The 27,023-nt window shown below is 34.7% G+C and overlaps 2 protein-coding genes across 4 annotated transcripts in view; one reads left to right on the top strand and one right to left on the bottom strand.

The window, feature by feature from the left end:
* The first annotated feature begins 226 nt into the window (after window positions 1-226).
* Window positions 227-9,927, top strand: LOC121423084 (UPF0193 protein EVG1 homolog). The gene is made up of 6 exons (XM_041618368.1): window positions 227-419; window positions 3,389-3,451; window positions 6,193-6,378; window positions 7,040-7,177; window positions 7,927-8,027; window positions 9,391-9,927. Exons 1-6 carry the CDS (start codon window positions 335-337, stop codon window positions 9,478-9,480), a joined length of 663 nt encoding a protein of 220 aa, XP_041474302.1. The 5' UTR covers window positions 227-334; the 3' UTR covers window positions 9,481-9,927.
* A 5,732-nt stretch (window positions 9,928-15,659) lies between these two features.
* The window catches only part of LOC121423361 (MICAL-like protein 1), an 84,090-nt gene continuing 72,726 nt past the window's right edge, over window positions 15,660-27,023 (bottom strand). For all 3 annotated transcript variants that reach the window (XM_041618716.1, XM_041618717.1, XM_041618718.1), the window contains 5 exons: window positions 24,616-24,696; window positions 23,621-23,744; window positions 22,157-22,253; window positions 20,185-20,420; window positions 15,660-18,046 (listed from right to left, as the gene is read on the bottom strand). In XM_041618716.1, the coding sequence (XP_041474650.1) occupies window positions 17,988-18,046; window positions 20,185-20,420; window positions 22,157-22,253; window positions 23,621-23,744; window positions 24,616-24,696 (597 nt within the window). In that variant the 3' untranslated portion in view covers window positions 15,660-17,987. The remainder of the gene's footprint in view (window positions 18,047-20,184; window positions 20,421-22,156; window positions 22,254-23,620; window positions 23,745-24,615; window positions 24,697-27,023) is intronic.

Raw genomic sequence — 27,023 nt, 5'->3', positions numbered from 1 at the left:
CTCCCCCGGCCGCCCCCCTCCCAGTAAATTGTGAATGACAAAATATCTTTAAGGGTACTCTGATGAGATCGCCTCTGAGAACGACGGATGATTACTAGCATATGGTCCATTTTCAAAAACCAAGAACGAGTATGGTACATAACTTCTCAATTTGACCCCCCCCCCCCCATCGCTCGCCCGGCCGGCGGCCGTTGTGATAAATTACAAGCAATCCGGTGTTATTTCCTTTCTGATACGTCTACTCTTTTACACCTTACTGTAATCAACAATCGAATTTTTCGGAAAGAAAAATCAGAAATTTAGAGTTGGATTTTGATCTTCTTCGACTGTCAGCATGTCTGCCAAACAGCAGAGTAAATCCGGAATGTGGAATACACAAACGCCATCGTATTCAAAAGAAACTCAAGAGTTACTGAAAGGTAAGTTGTGTAAATGACATTTACAGACGCGAACAACCTATGCGATTGATTACCTAACATCACCGGATCCGCTGAACTGCGCGATGGGGCTCGGCCCCCGTGGCCGTGGCGGTCCCGCCGCGCTTGTCGTACGGTAGTGGCTAAGCTGTTGTCATGGAAATCCCAAGCCGGGCGTAATAATATTAATCGAGCTTGACTTAAAATCATATGCTCTCCCTATTAGATGTATTTTTAAACAATAATTGTATGGTAGTGGATCGTATTACCGAACACTTGCACTTTTCATGAATTTGATCATATCAAACACATTATTCCAATAAAATTCACCAAACTTTCACCATAAATACACAAATACCTACAAAATATAAATATGCAGAAATTTTGCCGAAATTGTTTTTCATTTTTACGACATCAGCTTCCAATCGGACCCCTCTTCGCAAGTGAAATATTTTGGTCACTTGAAAAGGTATCGTATTACCGAACGTGTGTTTTCTATGGGAAAAGTTGGGAAAACAACAAAGTCACTCATGAGCTATTTTGACCATATTTTATTGTTTTGAGGATATAAAGACTTCGAAATTGTGTTTTTGATAATTTTTCATCATTTTTCTATTTAAGTTCCCTTTGGAAGGAAGTTGCAAAGGTTTGAGCGTATTTGATTATTTTCTGACGCATATGATGCGCGCGTTCGGTAATACAAGGCCGGTCGGTAATATTATGGTGGGCCCCAAGTCTGCGCACCTAACAATTTGAGTTAAGATTTAACATGAATTTCTTCTTATTTCACAAAATCTTTTAGTTGATAATGTTCCTTACATCACAATAAGTTAGTGTGCCAAATATCTCATAAAAATTTGAAAGAAATATATAATTTTCTTGGAAAAAATCTCGGGCAGTCATTTTCAGATTGAAAAAAAAATGGTACCCCATGTCTGCGCACTCATTCACTTTGCACACGATTCGAGGATTTTGATGACAAAAGCTGTATTTTGAGGCTGTCACATAAAATGCCCTGAATTCATTATTTTTCCACCATTTTGAGTCGGATTTTTTTATGAATACCTGTCTATGTAGTGCATGTGTAAAGTTTGTGCTCGTTGCGTATCTTCTGTAACTAAAATCGCGCAGATACGCGGGTGCGCAGACTTGGGAGACCGCGCAGACATGGGGGAACTGACCATACAATCACTCACTATACATGGAATTATCAAATAATCTGGAGGTCTTAATTCTGATGCAGTCTAGCTCTTGACTTAAGTAACAAAAGTTATGATGAGGTACTTTGAGTGAATAAATTGATTAAGATTAGAATTAGAATAAGAGACGACAACACTTTAATTTAATAGTCAGTGGGACAGCAATCACCATATTTTGATGACAAATGTTCTTTGTCTCTTAGTTTGTCTACTTTGTTCATTGTAACTTTGATAGTTGTGTTTTTATAGAGATTACTAATACTAGAGCACCATCTAATTTCTCTTATTTAAACATGACAGACTCTGGACTTGGCTAATTAAGAAAAAAGTAAAAGTTAAATTAACAGTTAGTCTTACATGTCCTAAAGTGAATACTGTATTTTTTGTAATGTGTGTAGATCTAATTGAAGGAACACACAAGTGTTTTAATAATTATCCTCAGATCTACTTTACTTTTAGTGCTCAAATAAACTTTGTTTAATTCTGAAACTATTAACTGTCAATCTTTTAAGAAGTCATTTTAATTCTTTGGTTAAGTTATGTGTAGGTGGCACTACTAGTACTTCCTAGGTACATGTATGTCTTTGTCTACACACCTAAAAATTTGAATTATAATGAACCATCATGATGGCCATGCATTTCTTTAATATTCCACAAAATTTTATGCTGTTCTCACTCATTTCATTAAGCTGTTCGTAAGTTAAGAACAACTGGTGAACCTTTCCTACTCGCCAATTATCACCAATGAACATTTAATGATGAATATCATACTTCTAATACTTAGGCAGTCGGCAGCATAGACCAAAAGCTTAAGTCTTTGTATTTTGGTTGTTTCGCTGAACTGCGTTGGCTCGAATGGGGATGATAGTAAAATGTCAGAAATTGTTGAATAAATCCCCAGAAACAACGGTTATTCCTGTCTATCAGCAGCATAGCTTTCCTCCTCGTTAATGCCACATAAGCTGGTATCACCAATTACATACATGGAGGAAACATTTATGAATTTAGTCATAATGGTTGACCTTACAGACAGAATTACTCTCATTTCTTTTCGTTTAAATTCGTGATAATGGACATATTGGGATTTGAACTGACAACACTCGTGAGTCCAATGCTCTAACACTAGATCATGCAGTATTTAACAATATTTTATCTTTAAGAGTAAGCATTTTATACAATTTTTTGAAAATCTTATAAAGACAATATATTCTTTATCATATTTTACTCAAAGTCACTCAAAACCCTTTTTCTAAAAAAAAAATACAGCATTTGGATGGTGTGGGGGGGGACTTTCTATTTACTTTAGGTAAGTATCTAAAGATAATGTTTGTATTCAAGCTTTTTCACCATTCACATGTATGCATACTATTTTGTGATAAAGAGAATCAGTGTGTATACTGTGAGCGATCATTGTCTTGCCTCAATTTTCCAATGATTTTTATTGTCTTTAATGGTTTAAGCAGTTGTATTTCATACAATAATCTAAATTTTTATCAGGAATAGAAAGAATCATTTCAGAGTGAAGTTGTCAGCATGCCTGGGTCCAGTACAGTCGAGTGCTTCTTGGTTCTCAATGTATGTATTCTTGGACAATAAATTGTATTTTTTATTCCAGTAACAAAATAATTATATACTCGGCAATCAAATTCTGTCCCTTTCCCTTTACTGGAGTAGAGATGCCACAAAAGGGTGAATAGGCCTACATGTATCTCATTTTTTGAAATTTGATGTGTATCATCTCTCTCTCACTCTCTTTATTTCTTATTGCCACAGTTATGATGAAAGAATCAAAACTCAATAATTTCCAGACAAGACAGCTGCAGAAAACAATGCAAGGTAAGTCTTTGTATAGTTGTATTGTTGGGCCGTATGATTTAATGCAGTTATTACTAGATTGCTCCTGTATGCTAAACAATGAATGAAAAGAAAAAAAATTCCTTTGTTCAGCATATGAAAAGGGAGGGTGAAACAATTTTTCTTGTTCAATATGCCGACCAAGTTCCCTAATAAAAAAAAACATTTTAGTGACATGAGGTATATAGTCCAAATATGTTCATGGTCATGCGTCATGAGGTCGCCCCCTTTTGCGTTACATGGTGATTTTTGCTTTCGCGACGCACTTTCAACTTTAAAAACATTTATCTGACAAAGTATACACCCTATGATAGCAAAAGTATACATTTTCTGAAAGGAAATTGCACAAGGAATCCAAATCTGCACTCAAAAATAGCATTAGGTGTAAGGCAACAGTTTTACATGGACTTGAATAGGGAAATTCTGATATTTTTTTTAATCTCATGGTTTTTGTCATAAAATTTTGTGTAGTACCCCTATGACAAAAATAATGCTATATTATGACAGAACACATGTGTGTAGGGTTCATGTTCAATTAATGATCTGAAAATTGACCCCGACTTTAGCCCCAAAAAATCATGCGTTTCAGGAATCATATACTATATATCAGGTGTTATAATGCTTGCAATACCAACATTTGTTGGGTTTTCTTTGACTTGTACTTGTATCAGAATTGAAGGTACATGTAGGTACATAAACAATTCAAAGAAAAAGTAACAATTGAAATGTAAGTTACACAATTTGCTTAATACCGAGGCTCTTATTACAATGATCTGCCAAGTGATGATGACATGCAAGAGACAATGTCTATAGGTTCAGGAGTAAAGACTGAAACAAGTTTGCAGATGCTGTATGTACAATCAATTTATATGACTACTGCAGCTTCATGAAAGAAGTTTCTAAAGTGCAATTGCACGCATTATATCCACATAGTCTGTGTTTGATAGTTTAAAGCCATGGCGGGTTTTGATGAGTTCAAAGCCAAAATATAGTATGCAGTCCTTTGGTATGATAGCATTTGAGGTAGGTTATGTCCATTTGACCATTTCACACAGACACTTATTGTTAAATGTCAGTGTGTGTATTTAGTGAAATATGTATACATGAATGTGTAATAAGACATCAGTGAAGATGTACAAACTTGGTGCTTTTAAGAAAATAATGCTAAACTTTCTAAAATTCATAACACATTTTCTGGATGTTTGAAGGTCATTGACCTTTGTCAGTTAATAATTTGGATGATTTGCCTTAACCCTAAATAGACTGGGCTATTTCGACGCCTAAGAAGACTGGGGGGTTACCCATGGCATTATCTGAAAACTATAACATCAAATTCTGCAAAAAATCTCATGTCTCATTAATTATGCTAATTTATGCGTAAAATCATAAGTTTGCTCTAATTAATAAAATAATGCCCCTGAAATGCTAATTTTTGTTTCACATACTCTAGATAGGCATCTGATCAAATTGATTTAAAAAAAATTCAAAATCACATTTATTTTCTTATGTATTCTATTGTTTTCTAAATTTCTTATGTATTTCTTTGTTTTTTTACTTTTTGTTTTTTATTGTTTTTTCAATGGAAATTGTCGGGGACTTTATTTTGACCATAAAAAATATAAAAATCGATTTTAAGCAGTAAAAGGAAAAATAATGATACATTTATGAATTTTGGCCAAGAACACTATTTGCATTGGATTTGTACACAAATTCACGTTTTTGAGTAATTTTGGGTCTGCATGCACTTACGAAATGTTGCGTAATTTTGGAACCGTGTACCCGGGGGTCACAATTTTGGTCTCAAAAGTTGCGCGAGACTTGAAAGTAAAAAGTCAGTGAGCCAAGCGGTAAAAACATTTGCGCGGCAGATTTATCGCGAAAAATGTCGAGGGGGGGCTGAATCAGCCCCCCCAGTCTTTTTAGGGTTAATACTAAGCAGTATTTTCATCCCCTCAGAATTGTAGGAAGTGGGTTTTTTTTTAATTGATGCAAGTTTAGTGCTAACAATAACTGTCATTCAAATATGTGTCAATCTGGAAAAAATGTCAAAATTAAGACATTGCAAATTTATCAGATTTTTATGTTTCAACCTAATCACACAGGTCTATGACATGGAAAAACATACTTTTCAATCATTAGACAGTAAAGTAGAGTATGTTAGCTTCAATTTGATACCAAGTTTGTAGGTTTAGGCCAAGTTTTGACAAAAATATTGATGCTTTCCCAAAAATTACACCAAAAATTGCGTTTTCCCATTGACTTTGTACAGGCGGCGCCGCTTCCGGCACCACCCCTCATCACCTCTGGTGTCCTGACTTTTGAGAGCTATAACTCAAGTTCTAAAAAGTCTACAGCAATGAAACTTTCCAGGCTATTGCATTAATAATTCAGCTTTAAAATGATACTAAATTTGTTGGAATAGCCTCTATGGTTTTGAAAATAATTAAGAATTACTATAGCACGAAGCGAAAATGTGTAACAGCACCACCCTTTTTGGGGGGCGAGCTCATGACGCATAACCTCAGTTATGTTAAGTCAAGGACAGAATTACTATGTGTGGTTTTTTTTCTTTTAGAAAGTGAAAATTTATATTTATTGTGGAGCAAATTACAGGTTTATATTTTTTATAAGATGTAGACAAATTCCTTTAAAATATGACCAACTAATTTAGAAATAAGAATTGATTTATATTTTTCCATATTAAAACTGATGCCTACTCTTAGATGGTGCTTCCCTGCCCCTATCTTGTAACCCAACAACAAGCGCCAAACCAGCACAACCTGTACCCCATCAGAAGCCCAGTGCCAGGGTGAGTCCGATGGCCCATGGTAAGGGAGTACGCTCCAAGGAAGTTATAGAGGAGTCGGGAGCCTATGAGAGACCCAAGTACCCAGGTGGCGGGGTGACAAGTAAGTTGGGTACCTGCGATTGTTACAAGCTACTTGAAATCTTTGCATCCGATTGGTTCAGGGTGAAATAGTCAGTGGCAATCGCTGACTATTGTTTCATTCAACCCCCCTGGAGCGCATTTCATTAAAGTTATAGTCAGTGATATTCACCAGAGCTATTTGTTATAAGCTACTAAAATCTCTGCATCTGATTGGTTAAAGTAGTCGGTGACAATCGCTGACCATTCCTTTCATAAAGTATTCCTAAGATCATCTTTGCCATTTTTCGTTGGACAATCCTCATGGGGGGGGGGACAAGAAACTTAAAGTGATCATGATGCTGTATGTCAAGCCTTCCCCCACACTTTTCATTAAATTATTTTGGGGCATCATGGGGAAAACAAAAGAAGGAAGGAGGGATGGAACATGAAGAATTGCAACTAATTCTTATTCACTGTATTACAGTGAATAAGAATTTTTTTAATTTACCACTGTCAATACCCTGGCAATGTTTTCCGGGGGCAAAAAACATGTCTCTTTATCATCCAGGTGTCGTTGATACTTGTAATGTAATAGATAAAAATTATAATTAATATCATAAGTATTGGTATGATTATGATTATTATTATCATCATCATCACCACCATCATTATATTTAATTTTTTTAAATGTTTATTTGCAGAATCATTAGACAAGGAGAAAGAAAGATTAGCAAATTACATGGCGTACGGTGAAGACATCCCTCCTATCACGGAAGAGCGTAAACGAGAAGTTCTGAAGACTCCTGAACCGGAACCCATTATTGATAGATTTGCAGATTGTAAGTATGGCTTGGTGAAGCAATAATGCTCTGTTTATCTACATTTGCCACTCTCGACCCAGGTGTAGTAAATGGTACCCGGTAGGAAGGAATTCCTTGAATGCTTGATGCGCCCGATCAGGATAGCCATGCTAAAGCCAGGGTAATAGTATGCAGCACTTAGAAACATTTGTATTAAGCGCTATATAAAAAATTGCGTATTATTATTAAAATGATGAATCAAGAATATCACTAGATAAATACATATAGAAGATCACGATTATGCATAGCACAAGACGTAGCATGGTTGTGCAATTAAATGATCATTAAATGAACATCGGAAGTCAAGAGATGTATAAATTATTTTAACCCGGGCTTTTTTGCTCCATGAAAATACCAGGGGGGGGAGCTCAAAGGCCTCTCCCCAGACCAGATCTGAGTCTTACCTAACATGTCAAAATAAATGATAAACAAAGCCAAAATATAAAAAAAGATTAATGATTTACAGCTTAAATTGAAAATATCAAAATTTGCGAAAGGCTTTAAAGAAAAAGGTCGTAAGATCATGCGGCGCAAGGTGCAGTGGTTCGGTGCGCCTGGTGAAATTTCGCAAACTTGGTGTCAAAATATGCACAAGGCTTCATAGAAACAGGTCTTAACATTCCGCGGCCCCTGACCTTCATTTCTGTCAAGCTGTCGATAAGCAAATGTCTGAGTTAGGAAGAATATAAACTTTTTATACTTTTTTGTGCAATTTCAAAAACTTTCAGTGGAAGCAGAGATTCAAGAGAGAGTCGAGTTTCTCGAGGACATGAGGAAACTAGGCAAGGAGAAGCATTACAAAACCATCATCAATACAGAAATATCTCAGGTATGGTGGTAAATTACACCTAGATATTGTGAGTGTGAATTACATGTAGTGATTGTGAGTGTGAATTACACATAATTATTGTGAGTGTGAATTAAGCATCTAGTGATTGTGAGCGTGAATTACATGTAGTGATTATGAATTACACGTAGTGATTGTGAGTGTGAATTACTCATAGAGATTGTGAGTGATGTTGGTGATGATGATGATGATGATGGTGATGATGGTGGTGATGATGTTGGTGATGATGTTGGTGATGATGATGATGTTGGTGTTGGTGTTGATGATGCTGGTGGTGATGATGGTGGTGTTGATGATGGTGGTGGTGATGATGGTGGTGTTGATGATGATGGTGGTGATGATGGTGGTGTTGATGATGATGGTGGTGATGATGGTGGTGATGATGATGATGCTGCTGCTGATGATGATGTTGGTGATGATGTTGGTGATGATGGTGATGATAATGGTGATGATGATGGTGATGATGATGATCATGGTGGTGGTGACAGTATTAAGGATTTATATGTAATGATGGTCATGAATGAGATAATTCTGATGATCGTAATGACAGGTTAGGTACAAAAAGAATGAAAAGAGTGATGACATTGTGATAATGATCAAGCAGAAAATGAAAATGAGGGTTACATGTAGAATGATTTTCTCAAACATGTTTGCAATTGCCAAGTTGCACATCTTGATTATGACAATGATCATGCATGATGATTTCCATCTATGCTGATAAATTGATAATTTATATTATTTTGTAATCATTATATATTTCATTTATGTCAATATAAATTTTGATGTTAAAGCTGTTATGAGATACAATTTATTGTTTAACATAAGGATAAATGCATGTATGGATTATTTTCTTATTTATGTCAATATAAATCTTGATGTTAAAGTTGTTATGAGATACAATTTATTGTTTAACATAAGGATAAATGCATGTATGGATTATTTTCTTATTTATGTCAATATAAATCTTGATGTTAAAGTTGTTATGAGATACAATTTATTGTTTAACATAAGGATAAATACATGCATGGATTATTTTTTTTATTTATGTCAATATAAATCTTGATGTTAAAGCTGTTATGAGATACAATTTATTGTTTAACATAAGGATAAATGCATGTATGGATTATTTTCTTATTTATGTCAATATAAATCTTGATGTTAAAGCTGTTATGAGATACAATTTATTGTTTAACATAAGGATAAATGCATACTATGGATTTGCAATCTGTCAGATCTGTCAATTTACTATACATTAAAGGGAATCTCATTGTAAAATTCATGCAAATCAATCCTATATTCTTCCCTTGTTGATGATTCATGTCTTGCTTTTCGTTCCTATTGACAGAAAATCCGTGAAATGGAAGTTATTGACAAACAGAGGACCCAGCAACTTAAGAAGGCAATAGCAGAGAAGGAATCATTACAAGGTAGCTGAGATTACCGACCTTGTAAATATATTGTAGATATTATATATTGTATATTACATATTTCTACCATTGACAAGTGATTTGTTACATGTGTCAAGTAGAGAGCTTATGTTGTAGATGGGGGGGGGGGGTCAGTTTGTAGCATACTCTGATGATCTTGCTCATGAACCTATTGAGATGGACAATTTGACATTTAAGTTTCTGATCCATATTCATAGGAGTAGGTTTGAGCTAAAAGCATGAAAATTTAATTCATTTTGTGACAGATAAGACTGTGTGGACAACATGGCCCGTATTGTGAACTCAGATATAAAGTAATGTGGTTTAACTATGGAGAGCCAATTGGGGGCACAAATCCCTGATATTACACATCTAATCTATTTTATCATATGACACTCAAACTGTCCATAATTATGTGGGAATGATAACTGAAGTGTTATTGAAGAATTTTTCTCAATTATGAAAGCAAATGGAAACAAAATATTAATCATAAGAAATATACAATATAAATAGAATTTGTGATTTTTGGCCCCCCCATATTTTTAGGAAAGGGTTAGACCGTGGTCTATTAAAAAGTTAAACCCGACTTCAAAATACGGGCATACAGTATATGTTTTACAAGTTTTCCTTATTTCCTCCTAATGTACGCATTTGCTCATTGTAATTATTACTTGGCCTTTGTCAAGATTCCTAGATTATCAGAAATCATAAAAATAAATAAAGACCTATTTACATTACCTACCAGTGGTCACTCATAATGTACAAGCTGACTCATTGTCCCAATACAGCGCCTATGACGTGCATGTCTACACAGCTGAATGATGCATGGTTGCCGGCTCGGCCGTGATTGTTGTGTATTGAAATCGAAAGAGTTACAATGTTTGGAATTCATAATATTTGTAGCATAAATTTCACTTTTATCATGGATTAATCAAATGTATCATATCAGTAATCAAAGTCTGGCGACCGTGCGATTAGTGTAAATAGTAGTATTCAGTTGGCGATTGTTGGTAAACTGGTCTTTTGCATTGATTGTCGGAGTTTTATTCCCAGGCCTATTTATTACATGTTTGAGTGAATGTGTGTATCAAATGTAAAAATGTGTATTCAGAAAATGTACAGAAGGAAAATATTGTGTAGATATGTTTAAATACAGCCAGAAATACCTTGTAGTAGAAATAATCAATAGTTATTCTACTCACTTTGTGTGTGAAATAGTACTATTCTGCCCGAATTGTAGTGAATACAAATTAATGGTGAGATTAAATGTTGAAGCAAATTTACAGGTTACAACTTTGTAAACAAAATTTTTGGAATGAAAAAAAAAAGAGATTTCTAGTTGTGAAAAATGCCTGGTAAGTTTTATTTTAGATAAAGTGTTAATGAATGGTTGTTAACAAACTCATTTGAAATTGAAATCAGTATAAATGGAGTAGGCACATCCCACAAATGATATGTAATTTTTTGCTCAGTTAGATATATAGAACATCTTTATCTCCCCTTTCTTTCTAAAGTGTTCTTTACATTTAATATACTTGAGCCACTTGATTTAATCCAAGTTGTATGATGTTGTCAACAGAAACTAATTGGAAGCCATTTTGAGGTATGTACGACATAGTTTGACGACACGACATCCTTTAACATACTTTTTTAATGAATTATTTTTAGTTTTAACCGTTACGTAATCTCCACTCTGTAATAATCATGTTAAAGCTTGTACAAATGACGATATTTTATTTATTCAAAATGTAACCATGAATCCTTTCATAAATTTAAAAATAAATCCTTGCTGTCATTTCATTTGTTTTAATGAAGAAAGGTAATATACTTGATAGACATTGTACTTGTTTTACATACATAATTTGTATGGACTATTGTTATCTTGTAAAAATACAAACACAAGAATTAAAATTTGGAAATATTGGCAATTTGAAATCATTTATTCAATGTTTTATTCAGATGTTTCCTGACATTATTTTTGCAATGTTTTCCTTTCAGTAAAGTTCCCTCATTGCATGGTATGTGAAATTAAATAATGTATTTATTTTTATTTTATCATTTGCTACATGTACATAGATTATTTGAAGCTTTCTAAATATCACAAATGAGATATTGTATTTATTAGTATTGGTATTGTGATAATTTGATAAAATGATATAACATATGTACTGTATATTGATATTTCATTAATAAATGTGAAACTGTATTTCTTTGCTTGCAAGTATTTTTTCTGTCAATTTACAATTTTGATTCTTTTTTTTAAATGTTTAAATGTATTTGAGAAGTGTGTAGCTTTTCATGCTTTCTTACATGGTTTGATGGGCTGTTAAAACCTTGTTGGTATGATTTTATATACCACTTGTTTTTTACTAATAGTTTACTACAGGAAGTATAAAGATACTGTTTTATGCAAGTACAATACTAAATGTCACCACTGTCATAGTTTCCAAAATGCGGTTTTTCCTGAGCTGCCCTTGAAATGTTTACATTTTGAGTTACAAGGGTTTAACAGTCTACCTACGATATGAATAGCTCAGTTCCAGGTGATACCTCCATCTTGATACTTTGAAGAAAAACAAAAACTTCATTTTGTACAGGCAATTATAGAATAGTGATAATAGTTTTTCTCATACTTTTAACAAAAATTTGAGGTTGATAGCACTGATAAAAGAAGGGTCCCTCTACTTGCATATAATATCAAGTCTATTCTCATCAATAGTGGATTTAAAGGAAACCAAAACCCCAGATGAGAAGTTAGCTTATTTGAAAGAGTAAATTGAGAGGAATGATTAAAAACAAGTTTGCATCAAAATATCGGTTATGAAATAAGCAAGTTATGGACGTTTAAAAGTCTTGTACTTTCTACAGGGATCTGCAATTTGGCAAAAGTGCTTCGAAATGGCTGATTTTGTGGACAACTAACTCTCCATTTGTTTTGTACACACATCCCATACCTTTCCCAACCCGACTTCTTCATATACTCCCACAAAGATCAAAGACGGGTTTAAAATAATCACATCCATAACAAATGTTGACCTTTAATATATATATATGCGAACTTTTAATAAGAAGTCCAGTATATTTGCCATGTATGTATACAATCATATATTTATGAAATTAATAACCATTGCAGAGAGAGTGAAGAGAATAAAAAATTAATACAATCACATAACATTCATACAGCATTTTGCAACATACAGAGAAGATACATGTATATGATTAGTCTTTCAATTCAAGCCCTTTTATAGCATGAAACATCGAGAGGGCAAGATAAAATGCTTCATACAAAGCAAGCATTCGCTTATTGTGGATCATTAACCGCTCGAAATAATATGCTGTGGATTTTTTTCAATCCCTATTTGTAAAAATCAAAATGCCGAGACCTTAAAAAATTAATATTTCAAATTATGTGACATTAGTATAAGTACATTAGTATAGTATCAAAATAGGCAAAACCCCTTGAAATATATTGTAGAAATGTGTTTGAAATAAATAGAATTTTTCACATCCAAACTCAAATGACATAAAGCTCTTAAAGACTCAACAACAAAAAACCAACAAAGTTACATATATAGCCAGGGAAAATAAGATATAATAAGCTATATAATACACAAATCAAGGCCCAACAAAATACCCAAGCTTATCAACTTTATAGTCATTATGATTCCTTTGTAAAAGAAAATATATTTTGACACGCTGATAAGATAACAAGGCATTTTTGTTTAAAACATTTTTTTACAAGCTTTAAAATAAAACCGAGAACTACACAAATTAACCTGCATACAAACAACATTACAAAATCATTTTTTTCCCACAAGAGGCAACAGAAATCAAATGAAGGGTGCTGCATAGTTTATAAATACAAATAATATGTCACAGAACAGACGTTTTCTACTAATGAAGCATAAATGCATAATTATAGAATATTTATATATATTAAAAAAACTCTGACTGGCTCAATTGTAATGTACACAGAAAATATTGCATTGTTTTTATTTCTATGATACATAAATACACTCTTGAAGGTCATATGCAGGCTTTCTAATATACATGACATTTTCTTGACTTCTATATAATTAAACCAGATGAATTATGCAGCCATTCTTGCATCGAAATTAGATTATGTTGAATGCAGCAACGAGTGTTTGTGCCCGACCTGAACGTTTCACATAATCACAATCATTTGGCCTTGTAATCATACTCCGAGTACATTTTTAGATAAAAAAATAACTGCATTATCTTGACTGCAATGTCGAGATGTTTTCCAGTAAATTGGTGTAAGAAATGGTCAGAGAGAGAATGATCCGAACTCAGGCAAATGTTCATTGGGATATTAGTGCTATTGTTCTAGGTTAAGTGCCTCTAGAGGAGTATAAGGGGGGGTTACATGAAGTGTGTTTTATCACTGATATTATCAACACCTTTGCTCTAACCAATCATATATCATAATTTCAGTAGCTCATAACAATTGTATGTCAAAGTTACTGATAAATTACTTCATGAGATGCTCCCCAAGGCAAGATCTTGAAAGGATGATATGTGTGATATGACATAGTGTGTCCAAGAAAAAAGGAAACCGAGATTCCCATGTCTTTATTCTTCAAAGGCGCTCACATGGTCATATAATTCAATTATTCCTCTTTATTGTGAAACCTAATATGAGACTAACAGTTCACGCATTAATGAGCAAGATGAGTTTGAAATTTGTTTGTCAAAACCAGGTTGCGCAGAAAAATTGGACAAGATTGGTTCGTGATACGACGACCGTGCTTATTCGACGATTGTCTCATTAGCATCTCTTTTGTATTCTTTAAGATTCTCTCACTGATCCCTGAAATGGGAGTGGATTCAGATTCACATGTCAGCTTCTGGGCAAATCGTTACTGATATATCTCAATATTTATTGTTACTTATCTGTCATGCGTGAACGAATTGCTTAACTGTTGGTTTCAAATTAGAGATTAGATTCCAATCTTGCGACAAGTATCAAATTTATGGTAAAAGCATATTTAATTGTGAAATCTATCTTTGAAAACGGGTTAATTTTTCATGAGACACACAGTTTAAGAGTAGAATATTGAGAGAATTATATCGACAGAAAATATTCATGGTTGGTCCTTTTTTAATTTTTCATGACTCCTTCAATCATTTCCTCAACTGATTATACAAAATGAATTTCCAGAGGCCTGATTGACCATTTGCATATGGTTATAACTTATCTTGTTAATATGCATGCCACCAATCACAAATGTGCTATTCATGCAAATTCGCAATCCCACACTTAGCTGATGTTTGAACAGTTTGACTTGATGTCAAATGTTTCAATTCAAAATTTACAATCTGCATATTCCATCTTCACCTAATGTGACCAAAAATTACAGAGACCCCATTTTGGCTTTCCGTAATCCTGTAGTTCACCGAGTTGCTAACATCACAAGCAACTTTATACAACACCCCCCTGGTTTATCATTGGGAAAATCTTAATTTCATCTTAAATCTTATTTTTTTGTTCAGTCCCATGCATGAACTTTCCAATTACCACGAGTGCATGATGCTATCACACTCCATCTTACTTTTAATTTCCTGCTTCATTTTAAGTTTTTTTTTTAATCTCCCAAAGACAGCAAATTAAATTAGATACATTTCATTGAAGAAAGAAGAAAAATTGAAGAGAGTGGTTTACTTTTATTTTTTGCATAACTCAAATGAACTTTTATATATTAAGGATCTTTTCTTTGATGACGAAGGTGAAATACGATTATTCCAACGATAGTGATGTATGAAAACCGATGAAGCAGATGAAAGAGATATGGGGGGGGATATAAAAAGGAAACTTTGCTAATATCAACCCCTTAATATCTATTGCATTATGGGATGGCATGAAAAGGTAACACAGAATCTGCAACTTTTGTGAAGAACATCTTTTTTAGAAGTGACTTTTTAGGAACCATGGATGTTCAGCATCTAAATTGTAGAATCTTCAAACAAGCAAAACCCCTTGGCACTGTCAGAGTAAAATGAGTAATATCATCTCCTGTAATGACTAGGAAAAACAAAATACTTCTCAAATATGAATGGGAGATGACAAACAGACAGGATATATTAGTAATATATAATCTTAAACAAGGCCACAAAATCATAAGTCTTCGTATATTTTGCCATGAAAATCAACATGGGACTTTGTGTCAATTACATCAAAAATATTAGACAATTAAATTTTACTGACACACACGTATTATCATGACACTTTAATCACACCCAAGATTCAATTAGCTATCATCAGTATTTGCTCAATATATCATTTTCGGAAATCATAAAATATCACCAGTTTTATGTTACTTCTTTAAAAAAGTGAGTTGATTGCACAGTCTTTTTTTCTCTCCTTTCTTGCAAGATGAAACGTCGGTAAAAGACAAACTTACTTTTCCACATTAATGAGTTGATATCATTAGTTAGTCACTTTATACAGAAAGGTCTTATTTAGTGCTATTTTGAAGTAAAACATCACCACAAACGTAACCCACAAAATGAAATGTACTATACAAAATTGAATTTAATACAAGTTAAAAGAATTTATCATCTATACTATACATCCTATAATGCTATCTGTTTTGTAAATTTACATCATTGTAATAATATTCACTACTTAAGCTGACAAGAAATTCTTACATTAAAAAAACACAAAAAAACTTCAACTGCAGAAAGCAATTCCTGCATATACATGTAGGCATTCATAAAGCTTATATACCCCTGTCACACCTATGGAACCAGCTCCGGACCAACCACAGCTATATCGACATTCCCAATTACATGCCATTGGGCGGGTTCTGGAGCCGGTTCCGTTGGTGCGACAGTGGCATAACATAGGTGACAGTGTAAGCACCAAGTAAAACATTTCAAAAACCGATTTCAGATTAAGAACACACCTCTTGTTTGATAAAAGACACATGACATTGGACAAAAGACACTGGAAGCACGGAACATTAAAGCTTAGATAGGCATCACATTCATCATCAAAAGGCTTTTGATGTATGGAAAGAAAAAAAAAAGAGTTAAGGCTCTATTTTATTATGCAATTACAAATATCGAATATCAGGCTCATCTCACTATGAAGACTCCGGTAAGTAATACAAACACCACATACACATCCAACATCATATTCAAATTTGAATTTCTTTGCTTCACTCATCAGAACGGATGGATGAAAATCCCCCTTTCAGCTTTGTAAACATATTGCATATTCACATTTAATCAATTATTATTTATTCATTCAAGAAAACAGGTAGGTCTTTAAAAACAAAGATTCACTTTGTGTCATAACTTCCAAGGCATGGACGTTCACTTTGCGCTAACCAGCATGAGATGATCAACAAAAAAATGTCGATCGATTGCATTGACTGGAGAGATTTAAAGAAAACGATATGATAGAATGATAATAAGGAAGACATACGACCAAATATCTGATTAAGGAAATAATTTCCCATTTCATAGGGATTTACCGGGTCATTGACACAAGTTGTACACTTCAGCGGGACTTCCTACATCACACAAAAGTTGCTTCTAAAACACAGATTCAAATGTCAATTGGTCCTAACACAAACACTCTTAATATGGAAGCAATGTGAAGCAAGATTTGGTAAATCAGAGCATTGCCTTCAGTCAGAACAATTGCTGAAGTTGAGGAGTGATAGTCGACACCAACATCAAAACTACAAAGCTCTTTAACCTGGTCATTCCAGAAGTCTTTTCCTATGGTACAAGATTGAGTTGTTTCATTTCATAACATTACACCCTTTTGAAGCGTTGCTTGCAGCTTACTATTAAGACAAAAAATTCTTTGCTTTGGTCTTTATTTTGCAGAAAACTCTTGATTATGCAATTAATGCATTCAAGTTACAAACCTGACCTCACCCAATAATGCATTTTATATAGCACTTAATACAATGTTTCTAAGCGCTGCATACTATTACCCCGGCTTTAGTACAGCTTCCCCAATCAGGTGCTCCAGCAGTCAAGGTATTCCTTCCTACTGGGTACTTATTCACTGCACCTGGGCAGACAGAGGCGAATGTAGATAAATGCCTTGCCAAAACAATGCAGTGCCGTGGTGGGCTTTGAACCCCAGACCCTTGTGGTTCATAGTCCAGCAACTATTCCACTGAGCCACGACACATTTTGAAATATCCTGGTAGTTGCAAATATTTCAGACAAGCTGAAGTACGAGGTTTGCACATTTTGGCAATGCTCATGATTTTTTTGTCAAATGAATCAAAATCCAGAGCCCAGTCTTAAAAAGAGCTGCGATTGATCCGATCAATCACAACTATGGACGGCCAGCAATGTCAACATGTTTACAAAGGACATTGTTCAAAGTTCAAAAAATTATGACACGGATGGATTTCCACAGAGTTACGACTGATTGGATCAATCGTAACTCTTTTTAAGACAGGCCCAGGACTGTTTAAGGTATGACTACAGCAAGGTGAGATGAGAGAGTTGGGTTAGCCACCGGTCTTCATTTGATGAGACCCAGCTTGTGCTTTTTCTTGTGCTTCTTGTCTTTCTTCTTGTCACCTGGATGAATAAAATAAAGCATCATTAAATAGAGAATTGATTTGGATCTCATATTTTCTCCTCTGATGTTTCTAGTGGTTGTCGCTATTGCAAATTTGGTATTCAAAGCTTGCACTCTCCATCCAATTATCGTCATCACCATCGTCATGATTATCATGATGATGATGATAATGATGATCATGATGATCATATTAATCATCATCATCATCATCATGGCCACCACCACCATCACCACCATTATCAACATCATCGTCATCATCATCGTCATCTTTATCACCATCATTACCATCATTACCATCATCATCATCACCACCACCACAACCACCATTACCCTCACCAGTGTGTTCACTCATCATCATCGTCATCATCATCCTCATCATCATTACCATCATCACCAACATTATCATCATCACCATTATCTTCACCATCTGCATCAGCATCATCTTCATCATCATCACAAACATGATTATAATCATCACCATCATTATCATCATTTAACCATTGCCACCATGAACACCACCACTATCACCGTTATCCTCCTTCTCCTCATCACCACTAGTATCATAGTCACCATTTTCATCATATTTAATATCAACACCATCATCATCACCATCATCATCATCATCACCATCACCATCACCACCATCATCACCATCATCATCATCATCATCATCATCACCATCATCATCACCACCATCACCATCATCATCACCATCATCATCACCATCACCACCATCATCATCATCATCATCACCTTCATTATCTTCATCTTAACCATCAGCATATCCATTCTATAAAGCACATAATCATTCAATTAAAAACACCCCTGTCATCCTCATCATTTAAATATTTATTTACTCATGCATATTCACACAAAATCATAAATACAATGTATATGATTACAGAGATACACAGAATATATAGAAGTATAAAACACAAAAATATATCATGAATTTACAAAGGAGTTGCAACACAAGCAAAAACAACATTGCATTGTGCATCACAATATCACCATCACCCTCAGTTAAGTAGCCTCATTGATAATAATGATTTGATTGCAATGTAATGAAGTCCCCCATCGTACAAAGAGTTTCAATCAATCAATCTCAAATACGAAAAGCCACTAATATCACATGTCTTCATCTACAAGGCATTTTTACTCTCATTTTGCAACTAAAACAGGCACACTGATTGTTCTTAAGAATAAATTTTTTTGCCTAAGTATTTCTTATATTTATAGAATTACATTCAAGGAGAAGTGAAAGCTCAGTTGATATTGCAATGGACTTGCAGTCCTGTGACTCCGGTGAGATTCCCACTTTGTGCACTAGTGCCTTGGTAAGGCATTAATCCTCAAACCAAAGTCCCTTGGAGACTACCTAAAATCATCAGTCCTCTGGTTGCTTTCTTGCAAGCCTTCATGCTTTCTCAGCAATAAGGTAAAAATATTTGGATTATTTTTAATAATTTGTTATTTTAGATTATAGCATTGTAGGCTTTCCATAGCTGAGGTGATTTGAACCAATAGAGTACCGAAGTGTGACATCACAAAATATTAGCGTTTTGGATACCATATCTCGGCGGAGCATGATGATGAACATCCAAGTGGCTGTATGAATGCAAAGTAGGCCCCACTGAAATCACTTCAAAATCGGCCAGGTGGGTGTTTCATAAAGCTGTTCGTAAGATATGAGTGACTTTACCAATGACTGGTGACCCTTTCTTGCAATTAAATCAACACCAACGAAAACCTTGGGTGTTCCATTTAACACAAGAACAGACCACAGGTTGTTCGTAATCAAAAGCTATATGAAACCCCTATCTGGGCTCCGTTGCATCAAAGCTATTATAATGGTAACTTTGCCATCCAATGGTAACTACCACGTATTAAATGCTGATCAACAGTCAACCAAAATCAAGGATTCCATGCAAGTCACCATTGGATAGCAACGTTACCATGATGGTAACTTTTATGCAACGGGTTCTGGTTTCAAACAGTCAAGATCCAGGCCAGGCTCTGCCGAAATAGGATATAGAAAACACAGAAATGCAAAAACCAAATTTCACGACATCACACTTCAGTACTCTATTGCAACTCTTTATAAGATCGGGTCCAGCTTATTGCATCACACCCTTACTTCCTGTTCCCAGCATTGCCTCTATATCCCTATCCTCGGCCTCCTCCCTCAGTCGGTCCTCCTCCAGTCTCTCCACGATCTGGTTCCGCTTCTGGACCACCTCCATCAGCAGCTCCAGGAGCTGCTCCTCCCTCTGGGCGTCGGCATCGATCCTCTCGTGCTCCTGCTTCTGCAGGATCACCCGGAGCTCGTACTCGATCTCCGCGTGCTGGAGCTCCAGCTCCTGCTGCTGGGCTCTGTAAGGATGATGAAAGGCACAATGGATGGTAGTTTGAAATGGAATATGGGTTTATCTCTAAAACTTAACAAACCAATACTTACTCCACACTTTTATGGAATGCTATTACAGGTTCATTTTCCTTGGTCAAACTTAATATCATATTCAGATTGCCCTTTTCTTTATATTGAAAATTAACTTTTTGACATTTTTTTTACATAAGGATTATTTCAGACACTCCATAAAAGTGTGTTACAGGTTAAACATACAGTTAAATATGTCAAAGTTAGGGGAATATCATCTAAACTGTTTCAGCCAAACACTTTACTTCAACATAATGAAAGCTTCAATTTAAAGTAAACGGTCAATTACAAGGCATGTTAAATGGTGATGTTTGCTTGGATTATATAAAACGTATACAGTTTATGTACAAAAGCAACTTCAACAGGCAATTTCTGAAATGTGTGCATGTTCGGCATAAAAATGATAACATCTAAAATTTTGAACAATTTTTTTCCCTAAACAATGCAAACATATTGTAAAATCAATCCCCAGAAGACAATAATACTTATAAGATTATCATTTGATTTCATCATTATCAAAATTTTATAAGTAATCTTATTTGCATCATTGTTTTCATTTTTTTATTCTAATTGAGATAGTTATTTCTTTCATTTTTTAAATCATTTTAATCATTCTATACTATTACAAATCTGGGGATCGGATCTAACATTTGTCAAAAAAATGTGCAGGTCAAAGGTCAGAATAAAGAACATTACATTTTGCATGTCTGAATATCACTAGGCAGAGCTCAAAACTGTCTAGAACCATCCCTCTTTCTCTATCATAAAAATGTGAAACTACCATGACTCAATCCCCCAAAACCACAACAGCCCATAATATATTAATCATTTCAGTAAACACCAACTGGTCTTTCAATTGATAGCCTTTCCAGGAAATCCTTCATGACAGTCGCATGTATTGAGCTGAAAGTGATGCAATGAAAGTTCTAAGTCCCAAGAGTTATGTAAAGGTTAAGTCTGTTACGTCAGTATATGACTTTGTGACTCAGCACTGAAAATCCGTTCAAGTCTGCGTATTGCGTGAATTAGGGTGGGACATATGGTGGCTAGAGATAGGGCGGTTGCCATGACCTAAGGGGGGAAAGTTTGTTAACCTCAACCCCCCTCCCACATTTCTTATATGTCCACAATATGAAAAGAACCATTTTTGGGGTTAAGTATATATGCATACATGTACATTCTAACATTTTGAAATTGATTGTTCATCTGAAAGACTCTAAATGATTCCATTACAGATGATCTGTCAAATCAACCTTAATAATGTATACCTGTGCTATATCTACATTAGGCAATTGAAAAGTACTATCATTTGTGAAGTAGCTGCATGCCTTCTCATGTGATATTGTCCATTCATTTGAAAATACTCTGAATGATTACAACCACAAATGATGTCAAATTCCTAAAATATCAATATAGTTTACTCTAGGTATACTATTGTTAAGAAAGAAAAAACATGCATAAAACCATGTCTAATAATATGTTCTCTTTTTTGCTGTACAGTATTAATCTTTCACAAAGGGTTAGTTTATTTTTTGCCCCTCCCTACTACGATACTATTATCTCAGCTTTAGCACAGCTCAAGCATTCAAGGAATTCATTCCTACTGCAAAAACCTGAGTAGAGAGTGGCAAATTTTGATAAATGCCTTGTCAGAGGATTGTGCGATACTTACTGTGCAATGAGTTCTCCTTCCCTCCTGACTAGTTGGTTCTTCTTGTTAACCACATCAAACCATTCAGACAGGAGATTATCATCATGAGCAGCATCATCTACAGTCAAATAAATGAGGAAATATATAATTACAAGTTCAGTCATTATGAGCTGCAGTAGTTCGAAAACCACAGCAATTTTAGTTTATGCTTGAGATACATGTAGTGCAGACTAATCAATCTCCTTTTCCCTTGTTGTTTGAAAATCGTCATTTATTTATTTATTTATTTATTCATTTATCTATTGATTTATTTATTCATTTTTATCTATTTATATATTTATTTATTCCATTATTCATTCATCTATCTATTTATTTAATCATTTATTTATCTATCTAGCTAGCTAGCTATCTTTCTATCAATTTATTCATATATTTATTTACAAATTCATTTATTTATTTATTCATACATTCATTCATTCATTTATCCATTCATGTGTTTCTTTTTTTTATATATTTTTTTGTTTATTTACTTGTTTATCTATACATCATTTCATTATCTCTTCACTTATTAATATCATTTATCTATTTTTCCCCCTTTGGGTGTTGTTTGTGTGTGTGTTTGGATGCTCTGCAAAAGTGCAAATGCTTGAATTCAATTTGAAAATGTGTCATAATATTCTTTAGACGGTTGTCTTCTTGATGAATAATGGACATTAGACTGGCTGAAAGTGACTTTGAATACAACTAATCTAATAAATTATTCACACTTTTTTTACTTTGGGTTTATGAAAAGTATGTCCATTTTATTGCAAACTTTTTTAATAATGTTCTTTGAAAGAATTTTCTTTCACACACAGACACGATCTGGCTGACCCTATACACAGAGCTATGTACATGTAATGTAAGAGAGTACCCTATTGAACATTTTCATGTTGACATTTAACCTATTGAGACATGAGTAATTCAATTTAAGGCAAATTTCCTTTATTCCCCACATGTAACATTATTATAAAGAGCACTGATCAAAAAGAAATGCCAAAACTGATGTCCTTTGGTAAAGTTATAAATCAGTCAGTATTCACAAGTATTGGAAATAGGAACAAGACACTTAATTCTAAATCTATGCAGAGATTATTTTCTCTACTTATCATTATCAAGTTGTTTTCTTATGGGGTGGGGAGGGAGGTACATTCTAAAATGTATTTTTCAGAAGCTGTGAGGGGGGGGTAGGTTCTAAGATTAACTTTAGAACATACCCTCCCCTTCATAACCAGTTGCACTAGTCTACTCCGATGAAATTGTTCAAAATAATCAAGTGTATGAGAGTTCTTCTGGCCGCTTCTCCAGCCAAAATTTTCATCCAGAGAATCAAGCACTTGGCATTAATCCTATTTAAAGTATTGTTCAATCTACATGTCATGTCTTGTAACAAAATGTTGGCCACTTTATAACATTCATAACATTTCAAAGAGACATATTTCTCACCATCTGTATCCTGTCTGAGTTTTGTCTCCAGCTCCACGCCCCTCTCTTCTAGCTCCCTCTGTCTCTGCTCAATGTCAATCAGCTCCTGCTGGATCAGGGAGACTTCAATGTGATCCTTACCAACCTGGAGACGAGGAGAAAGGGAAGGGGAAAATAAGGAGTTTACTGGGTTCAAGTTGGAATTTTTCAGTTTTGGAAAAATTCAGTTGTTTGCACATTGATATTATTTATCATCATTAGCAGCACCATCACCACTACAGCTGTTATCACCATCACGATCATCATTGTCATTATTGTCATCACCTCCATCATTACAATCATCAACTTCATTGTCATCATCATTATTGCCATCAACAACACCAACAAAACTATCATTGTCAATGCCATCACCACCAATATCGTGATCACAACCATCATCATCATCATCACCATTTATCTTGCCATCATCATCCTCCTAATCATTATTTCATCATTAATATATTATCATCATCATCACCATCATCATCACCATCATCGTCATCATAGTCACCATCATCATCGTCATCATAGTCACCATCATCATCATCGTCATCATAGTCACCATCATCATCATCATCACCATCATCATCATCACCATCATCATCACCACTACCACCATCATCATCACCATCATCACCACCACCACTACCACCATCATCATCATCAACATCATTATCATCATTCTGATCTTTCAAACATGTTTGATTACGATGGAAGAGAAACACCAATAAAATGCCTACCGCTCTTTCGAAGGCTGGTGCTTTCCATAATTACCATAATCACCATCATCATCATCATCGTCGTCGTCATCACCATCACCATTATAATCGTCATCATCGTCATCATCATCACCATCATCACTGTCACCATCATCATCACCATCACTGTCGCCACCACAATCATCATCGTCATTATCATTATCACCACCACCAACATCATTCTGATCTTTCAACCAGAAACACTAATAAAATGCCTACCTCTCTTTTGATGGCTGGTGGGGCAGGTGCTTTCCTCTTTGATTGAGCCCTAGATGGTGGGGTATACTTGGGTCTCTCAGGCTATTAGGGGTAAAGGTCAAAGGTGAAAGGTTAATCATAACATATAATCATAACTGCACTCAACGTGCAAGTCACAATTATCAAAACTAAAAAAAAGTTTGGTATCATTGATCATCATCTCACATGATATTCACTTGAATTTGTCACATATTATACAGTATACTTACAATACATTCAATTTCTCACCATTCATATCAATAACCTCATAAAAGAATATTCCACCTTTTTTTTTTCTTTTTAGAATATTTAACAGTGCAACAGACAAAATCATGCAAAATTGAAAATGCCGAGCACTGTCTGAGCTTATGCACAGTGTATATCCCAATTTTAAGTATATATCAACTGAAGTAATAATTCTTCGAGAAAATACAAGAAATATAAAACTGTGATCCACTTTGCTTACAAACGCGTAGAAATGATAGCATTCATGGCAGTCGTAGTAGCGATCGTAGAAGGTACTTCCCGATATTCCAACCATTGTGCTTGTTACAGCAAGAATGAACTGACATCTTAACATAACCAGTTGTGCAGACTTAGCTTAGCCAAAATAGTTGGCCTTTCTCAATATCCTCTAATTTAATAATATGAAACTTGGAGAAATGGAGACTTAGAAAACCACAAATTAAAAGATGCGGAGATTAGTTTATCTTAAAATGACTCAGTGGATTAATCTAACAATAATCAGTTTTCCTCTAGAAACATATCTCATGAAAAAAAATCAGATAATTGTAACAAGTCCTCTTAGGATTAGCGATAACGGAACTAAAGACAAATCCCTCCTAAGTTCCTTTTGTGTCTCAATTACTTCATAAGATGCATTGGTTTATCCTGGTGTTCAACCCTATTATGAAAGAGGATTTATTGCCAAGAGCCATGAGACAGAGTCGAGAGCGACTGATTAATCACAGCGAGACATTAAGAAATGAGGCTGGGCGTGATTTATTCGGCCGTCGATTGCATTCTGATAAGCCGATGTCCACAAGTGTTTCCTGTATGGCCCTGTAGTCTGCCTATCCAAATTTAAAGACACATTTCTGGGCCCTGTTGTACAAAGAGTTACGATTGATACAATCAATCGCAACTATGGACGGCCAGCAACGTCAACATCTATTATGCATGTTTGTCCAAAATATTTTCTAGCTGTGATGTATATTCATGCATTCATTGTTTTCTTGAAAATTCACTGCACTTCTCTTTGCATAAAAAGGACATTGCAAATTTTTCGTAGAAAAAATTGTGACACTAATGGATTTCCATAGAGTTATGATTGATAGAATCAATCGTCACTCTTTGTACAACAGGGCCCTGAACTGCATACATATATATCTCGTAAAAAATGATGTTGCACAACTATCCCCATACAATTTTTCTGCCCAGGGAACAGTATTTTGAGTATATGAATCTTCAGAATATTACCATGAGTATGTGTACAATGTGGAGGGGAGGGAGTGGGGCACTGTTGTAGACTCAAGCAGCAAACTTATTCTTCGGGGGGGGGGATTAACTTTTGTGCCATCCGCCCCCCCTCCCATGAATTGTAAAATGCCATGTATTTACACCAATGGGGTGGGGACTATCATAAGCAAGTATTAGAGGTCTTCCATAGTCCATACATAACACAAGCAGCTTTCTTGGGAAGGAGCCGGGGGGGGGGGGGTGGGGGGTATAGAGGAATCTTGACTGCATAACCATTTTGACCAAAAGTTATTAATGATTTCCTGTTTTAGTGAAATTAATCTGTTGATAGTGAAAGTGATCCATTTCACACAACTGTTGAACTTCAGGAATACAGCTCCAGCTGCTTTCACAGAATAAAAAGGAAACAATGTACGATTCAATATTCATAACTCAATCAAACCAGCAATGTGGTGACTTTTTAAGGTGTTTTTTTTGCATATAAGTAAAAATAACATTTTGAAGAATTGCTATATTACATTAAGGTATCACCGGAGGAAATTTCCTTCAACTCATTTGTATTTTCTTCTGTGACTGGCTTAGGATTTATAATTATTTTATTCACACATTAAGTATTTAATAAAATTTCATGTCACACTACTCTGGTGAAAGCATGGAACATACAAGATGACAAAAATGTTCCTCTTACACTAAACTTCACATTATTAATGTTTATATGCTTGTGAGAGTGTTTTGTACCTGGACTTTATTTTGTTTTGTACTTGTTTTGGTAAACTTCAATTTTTAAGTGCAATTTTTAAAGTCAACAAGCAACATGCCATGCTTTACTATATACAAACCATAACGTCTTTGTAATAGGCAAATAGTAGGTTATAATTAATTATCTGAAAATATTGAAAGTTCATTTCTAA

Source organism: Lytechinus variegatus, chromosome 10 (assembly GCF_018143015.1).
Source record: "Lytechinus variegatus isolate NC3 chromosome 10, Lvar_3.0, whole genome shotgun sequence".
NCBI classification, from domain to species: Eukaryota; Metazoa; Echinodermata; class Echinoidea; order Temnopleuroida; family Toxopneustidae; genus Lytechinus; species Lytechinus variegatus.
The sequence above is the reverse complement of the archived record's forward strand: the minus strand, read 5'-3'. Positions and strand labels throughout refer to the sequence as shown.